This window comes from Macaca nemestrina, chromosome 2 (genome assembly GCF_043159975.1).
Source record: "Macaca nemestrina isolate mMacNem1 chromosome 2, mMacNem.hap1, whole genome shotgun sequence".
NCBI classification, from domain to species: Eukaryota; Metazoa; Chordata; class Mammalia; order Primates; family Cercopithecidae; genus Macaca; species Macaca nemestrina.
Window position 1 is genome coordinate 128,194,740 of NC_092126.1, and position 13,751 is coordinate 128,208,490.

The window sequence follows — 13,751 nt, forward strand, 5'->3', positions numbered from 1 at the left end:
CATTGGGTGCATGTTAGCCAACACTGCTGTTCTTTAATGTTTACCACCAATTTGTGTCCTTGACAACCTTGTTAACCTGGTGGGGTTTTTATTTTTGTAGTATTATAATTAATTATAGGAGCTAACATTTACTAAATGCTTGAGAACTGGCTGAAAACTACATACACACATGCATTTAGTCTCTATACAGCAAAACTCTGGTCTGGGTACTATTAAAATCTCTGTTCAACAAATGAGGAAACTAAGTCACTCAGAGAAATTAAGTCACTTGTCTGAGGCAACACACTGGTGAGTAGCAGAGCCAGAACTCTCAACCTAGGGCAGTTTGACCCAAAGTCCATGTTCATAATAAAAATTCTTATGAGAGATCTGAAATTAAGAAGTGAAAATGAGGTTATGCATATGTGCAGGGCCAGATTAGATGTTCCCTTCCCTCCTGGGCATGAGAGGGCTGGGGTATCTGGGACTGAGCAGCATGTGGGGGCGAGAGGGGCATGAAGGCCAGGCGGGGTTGACGGAGGGCAGAGGGGAATGGGTCACAGCAGTGAACAAAAAGGCAAGGAGTACCACAGCCCACATGGGGGGGAGAAGAAACCCTAAAGCTATGCCCAAACAGGATTGCTTTTCATATCCATCTGGGGGATTTATTAAAAATAAGTTTTAGTTCAGGTAAATTAGGGCTCATCCATTGAACGAAAAGTTATGCTACAGCTGAAAAGGAGTAAGAGGAGGTCTATATGGGCTTTTCTGGAACCATCTCGAATCGTTCAATAAAATAGCAATGTGTAATACAGTATGCGAAAATGCCTCCTGTTTGAAAAGAAGTTGTATATGCAAACGTGTTTGCATAAGAAATACCTAGAGTTGCACTGCCCAACAGTGGCCACTCATCATGTGGCTAGTGAGTACTGGTATGTGGCTAGCTCAAATTGGGTTATACTGAGAATGTAAAACACTGGATTTTGAAGGCTTAGTATTAAAAAAAGTAAAATACCTCAATAATTTTTAAAATAATATTTGATATAAATATATTGCTAAAATTAATTTTACCTGTTTATATTTTACTTTTTTTTTGAGACAGGGTCTCACTCTGTTGCCAAGGCTGATGCGCAGTGGCACAATCAAGGCTCACTGCAGCCTCCTGGGCTCAAGAGATTCTCTCACCTCAGCTCCCAAGGACCTCAGCCTACTATATATGAGCCAGGTATATGCCACCACACCTGGCTAATTTTTTTTTTTTTTTTTTTTTATAGAGACCAGGTCTTGCTATAATGCCCAGGCTGGTCTTAAACTCCAGGCCCCAAGAGATTGTTCCACCTCAGCCTCCTAAAATGTTGGGATTACAGGCATGAGTGACTGTACCTGGCCATTTTCTTAAAAACTTTTTTTCTTAATGTGGCTACTTGAAAATTTAAAATTAGGAAAATAAACTTTTTGAAAAATTTAAATACATTTGAAATTAAATATGTGGTTTGCATTATATTTCTATTGGCCAGTGCTTGTTAGAAACATGTAAGAAAACTTTCAACAGTGGCTGCCTCTGGGAAGGGGCCTGGCAGTCTGCATAGAGAATGGTACTTATTTTTTAACAATAGTCTTTGTTCTGTCTGATTTTTAAAAAATCATGCAAATGTATTGTGGTTTTAATTCAAAATGGGAGTAGAAAAATAGAATGAAAGCCTCCTAGGTGTCACTCCCCAGGCTACTTAATTAGAATCCCGGGGAAGAGGCTATTTTTAGAAGTTCCACAGGTGACTATGGTTCACAACCAGCCTCCCTAAGAATTACTGAATATCCACAACTGGCTGTGCAAAGTTCCTAAGTGAGGCAAAAAGCACTGGTTTTGGGAACTGGACAAGCTAAAGGTCACAGGCAGTGTCCAAGTGATTTATTAACTTTACCTGACCATGGGCAAGTGACCTAACTCCTCTGAGACTCAGTTTTCTTATCTATAAAATGGGCATGATTGATAATCTCACCCGGCAGGGTTGCCAGGATTCAAAATTATACCTTTTAAGTAAGAAGCACATTGTCTAACGCAGAATAAATACTCCATATTGATAACCACTGTTGTCAGTTTAAAAAGGCAACCAACAAATAATCTTATGTTCTGTTCAGTCACTTCCCTGAATGGCTGAAATGCCAGTTCTGAATGGTTCTCCAAAGCACTGAGTGGAAACCCATTCCCCAAAGGCACATTTAGAGACCTCATAAATCACCTTCATTTGAATGTACTTACAATTGACATTAAAGTTAAAATATAGTGTTGAAGGTTTTCTCCGTGGTATGAAACCATTCTGTTGTCTGCCACCACCAAGACTTCTACAAACCGTGGATAGGATAAAAAACGTTTTGTCCTTCTGTGGGTCCTCTTTTCTGTTGTGTTGTCCGTCTTATTACCATAGGCAGAAAATGCCTCTGTTGCTAAGCCGCTGTTTAATGCTGCCACGTCATCAGCCAGGTTAATCCTTTCTCCCCATTTTCTTGCTCTGGTTTTCTTCTTGTCTTTACTGTGCCTATTTTTGTGTTCTGTAACAAATCAGATGGTATGCATTACATTTCAAGCCACAGCTATTTTATATTAAGAATTTAATTTGACACATTTTAAATGGATGCCTCTGTGGTCAGATTACATACAAAAACAAGTCCTGTATACCGCGGACTCTATAGATGCACCTCAATCTGTACTCCCACCTAAGTGACTAAGGATTTGAGGTTTGCTTCCCTGGGAAGCTTTCACACTTGCTCACTTATGGTATTAGAAAATCAGGCCTGAGCTTGAGGGAAACAAGGCATGTGATTCTTATTCTTTTCATTTGGTAACAAAAGCCTTGCTGAGACTGATTCAAGGAATCCTACTCTTGCCAAAGGTATAGTAAGGGCCAATATGTAGCTACAGAGCTCTAAAAAACTTAAATGGAGGCTGGGCGCAGTGGCTCATGCCTGTAATCCCAGTACTTTGGGGGGGGGGGTCAAGGCAGTTGAATCTCATGAGGCCAGGAGTTTGAGACTAGACTGGTCAACGTGGTAAAACCCTGTCTCTAACAAAAATACAAAAATTAGCCAGGCATAGTGGTGCACGTCTATAATCCCAGCTACTTAGGAGGCTGAGGCACGAGAAGTGCTTGAACCTGGGAGGCAGAGCCTGCAGTGAGCTTAGATCACGTTACTGCACTCCAGCCTGGGTGAGACAAAGGGAGACTCTGTCTCAAAAAAAAAAAAAAAAAAAAGGTTCCATATATACCACTGATGCTATTCAATTAGTTCTAATACAAAGAGGTCTGAGAGGTGGACAGGCTAACAGACGATACAAAGGAACTGTAGAAAATGCACAACCAGGTATTTTATTACCTTATTAGATCATTTCAGTACTTAAAATATAAGAATAGAATCACAGCAATTCAATGTCTCTGAATTTTTAATTAACTTACTCCAGGGCTCAGTTAAGGAAATAAACTCTGGGCAGGCAGCTGGGACCATGATTTATAATGTCAGATTAGCTCTACTGATTTCCAACTCATGCCTAGGCCTCTTCTTGGGTTCTCCACGGTCTTGCTACTCAAAGCAGGGTCCGTGGACCAGCAAAATTGACAACAACTAGAAGCTTGTTAAAAAGCAGATTCTTTGGCCCCACCCCAGGCTTGAATCTACGCTTAACTAGATCCCCAGGTGACTGATATTAACACTGACATTTTGAGAATCACTAGTTTCCAACTTGGCTTGAAGTTTATATTGCTGATGAAAATACTAAATTTTTGCATCATCAACTATGCAATAAACAGAATAAGCATTAAAATGCCTGCCCAAATACACTTTGAGTAAAAACAGAATTTAATCAGTTAACTTGACAATCAGATCATAAATGTGTTTTAATGCTTTAATGCCACCAGCTTGTGGTCTAAAATAGGCAACAGAATTCTACAATGAAGAAGTATGCTTACCTAACCATAAGGGATAGAATTTGTCACATCAATACCAAAGGTAAAAATAAAAATTAAAAACAGTTAGATTTTAAGTGATTTCATATTTGAAAGGACTAAATATTTGACCATTATAACCAACTGCTAAGAAAATCAGTTTAGGCCAGGATGTGCATTTTACCCAAGTTGAGTGTTTTAGTCATTCTTAAAATACAGTGGTCCCCCCCTTTTTCATGGTTTCGGTTCCCTTGGTTTCAGTTACCTGCAGTCACCTCAGTCCTAAAATATTAAATGGAAAATTCCAGAAATAAACAATTCATAACCTTTAAATTGCACACCATTCTGAGCAGTGTGATGGACTCTGGCACCATCCTGCCCCATCCTGCCTGGGGTTGGAAATCATCCTTTAGGCTAGCTATCTATCCTGTATACACGCCCCACCTAGTCACCTAGTAGCCATTCCGGTGATCAGATTGACTGTCGAGGTATTGCAGTGCTGTGTTTAAGGAATCCTTAGTTTACTTAATGATGGCCTCACAGTGCAAGAGTAGTGATGCTGGTAATTTGAATTAAGACAAAGAGAAGCTGTAAAGTGCTAGCTTTAAGTGAAAAGGTGAAAACTCTCAACTTAATAAGGAAAGAAAAAAAAAAACCAACTCTGCATGCCGAGGTTGTTAAAGTCTATGGTAAGAACAGATCTTCCCTCTGTAAAATTACAAAGAATGAAAAGAAACTGGTGTTAGTTTTGCTGTCGCACCTCAAACTGCAAAAGTTACGGATACAGTGCACAATCAGTTTATTTAAGATGGAGAGGCATTAAATTTGTGGTTGGAAGACAGGAACAGAAACTTTCTGGCCAATGGCAATCACGTTTGGTACTATCTGTGGTTTTAGGCATCCACTGGTGGTCTTGGAACATATCCCCCAAGGATAAGGGAGGACTACTATAGTAAAATCTGTCCAAACTGTCAAACAAGTTATATGCAGTCCAGTTATAGATAACATCACTAGCCTAAAACCTGGTACATAAGATGTAACATTACATTCTTCTTCTTCTAGTTTTTCTTTCAAGAACACTCATATATGTATACCAATGCCAATGGCTATTGCATGTCTACCAACTGGCATTGGTATACATATATGAGTTTTCAGTATATGCATACCAAGGCCAAATCAATTGTTAAATCATCAAATGAATATAGACGAGATATTAATTACACACCTATTATGTACCAGGCATTGAATTAGGCTCTTTTACGTATGCTATCTTACTCCCTTCAAAGTGAGAAAATTACCTCTATTTTTCTGATGAGGAAAATAAGTCTCAAAGAAATTAGCAACGTATTCAAAGTCACATTGCAGGAAGTGGAGGTACAAGGAATCAGTCGTAGATTTGCTCAATTCCCTAAACCGTGCTCTATGAGGTGAGCTTTCTCAACAGCTACAGTTTGAAATGAGCTCATGATATGGTGAACAGCTCCCAAAATAAATATGAGTTGAGAAAAAGACAGTGCCTGGTGGATATTTTCACGAAGATTTTTGTTTTTTACAACAGGTGTATGGAAGCTATGTTGAAAATTAAATTTTTTAATACATTAAGAAAGTATGTCACTTACACTGGGAAAAATAATCCTTGCTTAATGTCTTCTGTAATTATTATAATTTGATTTATTATAGTAAGTAAAGTGTTAGACATTTTAGAAGATTTAAAGTCTCTATTGATTTTCTATTTCTCATTTTTTGATTTCTGCTCTAATCTCGATTTCTTTTCTTTTGCTTGCTTTAGTTTTAACTTGCTCTTTTCTTTCTGTTGTCTTAAAGTAGAAGGTTATGTTATTGATTTGAGACCTTCTTTCTTCACAGAAGTATTTACAACTATAAATTTTCTTCTAAGCCCTGCTTTAGCAGCATCCCATGTTTTGGTATATTGAGTCTTCATTTTCATTCATCTCAAAAAATTTTCTGATTTCTCCTTTGAATCATTGTTCATTTAGAAGGGTGCTGTTTAATTTACACATTTGCGCTTCTCATTTTTTGTCTGTAATTGATTTCTAATTTTGTTACATTGTGATCAGCAAAGATGTTTTGTCTTACTTTTATCCTTTTAAATGTATTGAAATCTGTTTCATGTTCTTGTATCCGGTGTGTGCTGGAGAATGTTTCATGTTCACTTCAGAATACTCTGCTGTTTGTGGGGTAACGTGTCCTATAGATATCTGTTAGTAGTTGGTTTATAGTGTTGGGCAACTTTTCTACTTCCTTGTCAATCTTCTGCCTGGCTGCTCTATCCATTATTGAAAGTGGGGTGCTGAAGTTTCCGATTATTGTTGCTGAATTGTCTATTTCTCCTTCCATTTCTGGTCAGTTTTTGCTTCATGTATTTTGGTGTTCCGTTATCAGGTGCACACATGCTTATAATTATTACATCTTCCTGATACATTGACTTTTTTATCATTATAAAACACTTTGATGGACTTTATTCTACCAGGAAAGTGAAAGAAGCCAGTCACAAAAGACCACACATCAAAGGACTCCAGTCATAGGAAATGTCTAAAACCGGGAAATCTACAGAGACAGAAAGTAGAGTAGTACAAGTTGGGCATCCCTAATCTGAAAACTCCAAATCCAAAATACTCCAAAATTCAAAACTTTTAAATGCTGACATGACACCACCAAGTGAAAAATTCCACATATGAGTATTTAACACAAACTTTATTTCATGCACACAATTAATAAAACTGTTGACTAAAATTGCCTTCAGCCTATGTGTACGAGGTGTATATGAAAGATATGTGATTAGACGGGGGTCCTATGCTCAAGACGTCTCACTCTGGGTAGTATATGCAAGCTTTCTAAAATCCAAAAAATCCAAAATCTGAAAGACTTCTAGTCTGAAGTGTTTTGGATAGAGATGGAGTGGGGAGATGGAAGTGTGGTTAGCTAAGAAGTACAGATTCTTTCCTCAAGTGATAAAAATATCCTAAAATTGACTGAAATGATGATTATACATATCTGTGGATTACCAAAAAATCATCAAATCGTATAGTTTAAATGGGTGAATAGTACGTATGAGACTTATACTTCAATAAAGCTGTTTAAAAAAGAGAAACTATATCACTAAGTTTGTGAAAAGTAAATAATCCTTATTTAATGTTTTCTGTAAATATTACAATTTTATTTATTGGATTTACTTGGAGAAAACTACTGAGTGAGAACAGCACTCAGGAAATGTTGTATGGAATTCTTTTTTTTTTTTTTTTTTTTTTTGACCACTAAGGGGAAAAACAAATGTACTATCAGAATCATCAGAGGGGACTTGGGCACAAGAAAACCTGCAGATGAATCAAGGCCATAATTGGAAACAAAGTATACTTATAAATATAATCAAAGAAATGAAGGCATTAATCAGAAAAAGGCTACAATCTCTACTAGCAAACGACTCATGTAATTGTAATATTTCTAGAGGATATTTCACCCACAAGTAATCTGTGTATCAAAGAAATAATTCAGCATACTTTAGATGGCATGAAAATGCAAAACCCAAATTATTTCTTCAGGATCAAAAGCAATTTCTTCTAAAACAGAATGCTCTTCAGTCTTTTATCAATCTGACCTTTTCTCCTAATGAGTTAGAATCATATTTATTGACCTAATTAGTCCAACTAATTTCTATCACATTAACCATTTTAGCAAGCAACTTTGAATTTCTCATTAAAAATAGCATTAAAAATAGACACTATATCTTATATACCCACTCAACTCTCTTGCTTCTGAATAGAATTGTAATAACAGAATAGTTTTCACCCACAGAGTACACACTGTTAGGATAAACAGAAAGTCATCCACATTTCTCTTTTGTGAGCTTTTAGTATAATGCTAAAGGAGGAATAGAGGCTTGTGTTTCAGGAATTTGCAAAGTCACTGTGCTTACAGTTTAATCAGAATAGGCTACATAATAAAATTTCACTGCCCTGGAAAGCACTGTAAAAATGGTCTGTGTATTCTTGCTCTTCTTTTTGTCCTCATATGTAGTTTTACATTTATGATAACTTTTCAATAATAGTTTAAGATTATTTGTATAAAGTACAATTTTCAAAGTATGAAGATCAATAGTTTTCAGGATATTCGCAGAGTTCCACAATCAAGGCCACCATCTAACCTTAGAATAATTTCATATTCCCAAGGAGAAATCCCATACCTCATAGCAGTCATTACATTCTCCCCTTTCCTCAGCCCCTGGCAATCACTAACCTATATTGTTGTATTTACGAATTTGCCTATTCTGACATGTCATTTAAGTAGAGTCATACAATATGTGGCCTTCTGTGACTGGCTTCTTTCACTTAGCACAATGTTTTCAAGTTTCTTCTATGTTGTAGCATGCATCAGTATTCCATTACTTGTTACTGTTAAATATTCCACTGTATGGATATACCACATAATGTTTATCCATTCATCAGTTGGTGGACATTTGGGTGGACATTCAACCCAACTGAATAAGAACATTGCTGCTATGAACATTCATGTACAGGGTTTTGGGTGAATATATTTTTGTTTTTGTTGTATATATACATAGCAGTAGAGTTGCCAGGTCATACGGTAACTCTACGTATAACATTTTGAGGAACTGCCAAATTGTTTTCCAAAGTGGCTACACCATTTTCTTGCTTCCTCTTGAAGTTCAAATAAGACACCTGGAAACAGGACATCATTTTTTCATGTTTCTTCTTCTTTGAGGATTCCTCGAAAGTTAATCATGTTTACTTAATTAAATAGCTTAATGAAAAACTTGGCCTAGCTCAAATCCTAAAATAGCATATTGATGCCTCCAATTAGTAAGTGCATGTTTGCATTAGAAGAAAAGTGTAATACTTAGCAATCTGAATCCTCATATATGCATGTAAATAATTTTAGACGTTTAAAAAAGCTCTAACTGGCAAGTGTATGTTTCCTATCACCACATCATAGGTATTACAGTTCTAACATTTTATTACAAGGACATGAGTTAATATCGGCTTTTGCAACTACTTTGGCGTTGATGCTCACAAAAGGGAAGTAGTCATGCTTACACTGCCACAAACAGCCAATGTTTGAAGAACTCGTGCAGCGAAGGAAGGGCAGCCTGATTTAAGTCCTATTTGACCTTGGGCAAACAACTGACACCTGCTTATAACGTGGAGTTAAAAACAGTACTTATTTCATAGAGTGGCTTTGAGGAATAATTGGAGATCAAGCATGCAAAGTGCTAGCACAGTGCCTAGTGCATAGGAAGGAATGAATAAATATCGTTACCATATTTTTCTATTTTTTTTTTTTTGCCAGTCATAAAGTCATAAAGTGAGTTAGAAGTAAAAGGAACCATTTAAGGTAGAAAGACTAAGTGTGCTTAAAAACAATTTTCTGGCTTACAATAACAATTTCAAAGACATGAGCTGTATACTCCTAGTGGGGAAAATCAGCACAGAGTGTGCCTGATTGCATTTCTGACATCCAGCTTTATGATACCGTGAAAAGAGGAGGAACTACAAGACCAGAAGTGCTGAGGGCTCGTCTTCACCCTACTATCCCATCTGAAGGATCTTTTCAGAGTCACTTCTCTGGGCCTCAGTTTCCTGACCTTTAAATGGGTGTATAAATACTTGCTTCCATCTTACGGCTATTTTGAGAATTAAATAAGAAATCATATAGAGAATTTCTCATAAATTGTAAGTTAAATTTTAAAAAAATTCACTCCTTGAACATCGATTTTGTGCCAAGTACTGGGCTAGATAAGTTGAAATAAACAACAGCAATGACAAAACAAGAATAAAACGTGGGTCCAATCTTTTTAAAAAAATGATTATAAAAATTTAAGATGGTATACTTATTTTTAAAAAATCTCACAGCGAAAAACTTTTAACATCTGCTGATTTATTGGTAAAAATGTTTTAAATGAGCTTCATTTCACATTTTAATACAATAAAATGCACAGTATGTTACTAAATAACTGGGATTATTTCAGCAAATACCAGCCAGGCCTTGTTATTCAGTGGTTAACTCACTGAAGTGTTTCCCACCAAATGGGGTTGGGCCTAGGAGATCTGAATGTTAACATTAACAGTTGGGAAGTTAATTATTGCTCTCTATTTTGTAAGGTTTATCAAAATTTAACTGAATTTCCTGCAGGCGCTGGGCTACCTTGTGACTTCACACAGCACAGGACCAAAGGGAGGATTCAGGAGCAAGGCGAGACCCCTTTCTGTTCCACCCAAGCTTGACAGAGAGAAGCAAATCTGCACAGGAATCATCTGTGGTTTTCCACTTGGATTCTGGAGCCAGGCCAACCCTGGTTCCCATTCCTGCCCTAAAGCTATTCTAGTTGCCCTTTCTTGTGTCATTTCCTGCTTCAAAGCCTCAGTTTCCTTATCTGTAAAATGATGATAGTAACAGCATACTGCAAAGAGTAACTGTGGAGATTGAAAGAGATAATACATAAAATGCCCTTAAAGCAGGGCATGGCACAGAAGACAGGTCCATTACACATTTAATGTAATAATAATTATTAGTGGTATTGTTTTACTTGAAGAATGCAAAACATCTGCTCTTTATAAATTAGGATATTGACATTCTCAAACAAAACAATTCTGTTTTAGAAAGAATATTTTATGGGGCACAGTGGCTCCTCGTGTAATCCCAGAAATTTAGGAGGCGAAGGCAGGAGGAATGCTTGAGGCCAGGAGTTCAAGACCAGCATGGGCAACATAGGGAGACCCTATCTCTACAAAAATCAACAAAGCAAACAACAGTGTGAGCTGTTTTTTTCTTTTTGTTTGTTTTATTATTATTTTTTAAGTGATGTGCCCAGTGTCAAGTAGCGCCACATGCACAGTGCTGACAGTAAATAAATACAAAGAGTGATGGCAGAAGGGATTGTGGCTGAGACTCATTTTGGGCTGGCCTGAACCTTTATAAACAATGTTTCCATGAGAGTGGTTTATGGAACATTAGTCCCATAAGATAGTTTCAAAAACAAATCAATTAACTTTGCAAAACACTTAACACAGCTTGCACATCTGGAACTTTCTCCATGCATATTAGCATTTTAAGAGCCCTGAGAAGTCTTGCAGGAAAGAAACCAGTTTACATTTCTCGAATCGCATGATTGCCAAACTTACAGGATCTTTGCCAAGTTAAGAGGCAAGTGATGGGGACAGCACCATCACTGGCACTATAACAAAACGCAGGTGGGATGTGTGGATGGGCTTCCCTCTCAGGGAGAGAAGGGTGTGCGAGTGGAAGGCAACAACTGAGAAGCTTCTTGGCTTTCAAGGAGCAGTGGTGGGCAGTGGGAGGTGTCTGAGGGTCCCCTCACTACCTTTTAAGGGGGTGGGTGTCTTCAGCTACCTGGGGAGTTAAATTTGCTGACTTGGGCTTGAGATTTGGGTACACTAGCCCCAAAAGCCCTTCTGTGTCCTTTTCATTCTCCATTCTATAACTCCTTCAACTAAGTGTGATAACAACAAGGACTACAGGCCATAATCATACTGGCCAACGTTTGTTGAGTGCTTTTCTCTGTGTCAGGGACTCTTTTTTTTAATTATACTTTAAGTTCTAGGGTACATGTGCACAACGTGCAGGTTTGTTACATATGTATACATGAGCCATGTTGGTGTGCTGCGCCCATTAACTTGTCATTTACATTAGGTATATCTCCTAATGCTATCCCTCCCCTCTCCCCCACTCCCCACAATAGGACCCTGTGTGTGATGTTCCCCTTCCTGTGTCCGAGTGGGAGATCTCATCGTTCAATTCCCACCTATGAGTGAGAACATGTGGTATTTGGTTTTCTGTTCTTGCGATAGTTTGCTGAGAATGATGGTTTCCAAAAGAGGACACAAACAAATGGAAGCTACCATGCTCATGGATAGGAAGAATCAATATTGTGACAATGGCCATACTGCCCAACGTGATTTATAGATTCAATGCCATCCCCATTAAGCTACCAATGACTTTCTTCACAGAATTGGAAAAAACTGCTTTAAAGTTCATATGGAAAAAAAAAGACCCCGCATTGTCAGGCACTCTTCTAAGCACTTGATTATTCCTCAAAGCAACCCGATAAGGTAGGAACTATTACCTTCATTTCATAAATGAGGAAACTGAGGGACACTTGAAATAACTTGTGAAAATACTTAAAGTATCTATTTGAAGTAGTATAAGATGCTGAACATCCTAGGGCCTGTATTTTACTAAGAGACATTTAGTTTTGCTATCAATATCCTGCGAAGTACTATTTGGGAAATATTGGTTTCGACTCACTCTATCTCTTAGCAGTAGTGGGAGAGTGATCTTTCTGCCTGGCAGGGTGCCAGCTGCCCACAGCCACCCTGTCCTGGCTGCAGCTCGCTTGCCATGGCCGCTTCTCAGGCTGCTTTGTGCCACGGCTTGGCATCTCCCAGGCTTGCACTCTCCAGTAGAAATAAAATGCAAGCCACACGTGGAAGTGAAGAATTTCTAGTAGCCACATTTTTTTTAACGTCAAAAGGAACAGATTAAATTAATTTTAATAATAGATTCTATTGAACCCAATTATGCAAAATATTATTTCAACATGTGACACTAGCCACATCTCAAGGGCCTCCTGGTGACCGTATAGGATGATGCATTCTAGGCAGGAAGTGTTTGCAGAGTGGATACAGGAGACAGCGTGTTGTGGGAGATAAGAGTGTGAGCTCAGGAATCAGAGAGACCTGTGTGTAAATCCCAGCTGCTCTGCATTCAATCTTTGTGACCTCTGGTGAGTCACTTCAGCCCTCTGTGCCTCAGTTTCCTCATCTGTGAAAAGGGGATAATGACAGTTCGTGCCTAATAGGGCAGTAGGGAGGGTGAAATGACTTAGTCTACATAAAGTGTTAGAACGGGGCCTGGTGGGTAGGAAGTACTCTGGAGGCACGGGCTGTGCTAACTCTCATTACTTAGAATGAGCAGCAGGTTAAGGCTGCTGGAATGAAGTGGCTCCCAGGCCTGCTGCTGGGATCTGCCTGCTATCTGACATTTCACTGCAGCTTGTGGGTGGCCCTGACGCTGAATGTGGTGCCTGTGGTGGGTCTAGGTATCATTCTCATATCAGAGATTAAAGCGCAGTTGGGCTGGAGCTCTTTGAAAAGGCATGTAAGCAACTCGTAGGGAGTGTATCTCCCACATTCTTTTGATACACAGGTCTTCTAGTTTATAGGCACTGAGGACTGGTTTATAGGGCCTGCAACTGAAACCCTTTCTCGTCCCAATGTCCATGTTCCATGACCATGGAAGTGAGTGACCACAGGGGCATGCTGTACTCCAGTGACCGGTGGACCTCACTGGTCTTCCTCCCCAGCCACAGGCCACCTTCCCCAATACCCTGGTCCAGCTCAGAAAAGGCTTGATGGGTTTATTTATTTTAAAATCATATTTGGTTGCTGTATACTCAGCTTTCGATGTGACAACTTAATCCCTTAAATGAATTGAAACCTTTCTATCTTTCTCTATCAGCTTGAGACAACTTCTTGAACAGTCTCACCAGTTCATTCTTAATTATTCCCACACTTAAAATAAATACAATGGCACTTCCCAAAGCTCATTTGAGTCATACTTTTGATCCCCTTTCCAGGCACCATCTGCAGCTTTTCCTTGTGTTACAGCCTGGAAAGAACACAGGACTGGGAAGTAAGAAGCCTGTGTTCAATTTTGCCATTCGTTCTAGCTCCAATATTAGGAGTCCCTTCGAAGTTCTGGGCCTTGATCCTCTTATCCATAAAGAGAAGGCCTGGAATAGAAGTTCTCGCTAAAGTTTCCCCCAGTATTAAAAATTTA

At 38.5% G+C, this 13,751-nt stretch overlaps 1 protein-coding gene across 3 annotated transcripts in view; it reads right to left on the minus strand.

Moving 5' to 3' along the window:
- LOC105483473 (ADAM metallopeptidase with thrombospondin type 1 motif 9) overlaps positions 1 to 13,751 on the minus strand; it is a 176,159-nt gene that overhangs the window by 143,668 nt on the left and 18,740 nt on the right. For all 3 annotated transcript variants that reach the window (XM_011744381.3, XM_011744376.3, XM_024793341.2), the window contains exon 4: positions 2,240 to 2,529. In XM_011744381.3, coding sequence (XP_011742683.2) covers positions 2,240 to 2,529 — 290 coding nt within the window. The remainder of the gene's footprint in view (positions 1 to 2,239; positions 2,530 to 13,751) is intronic.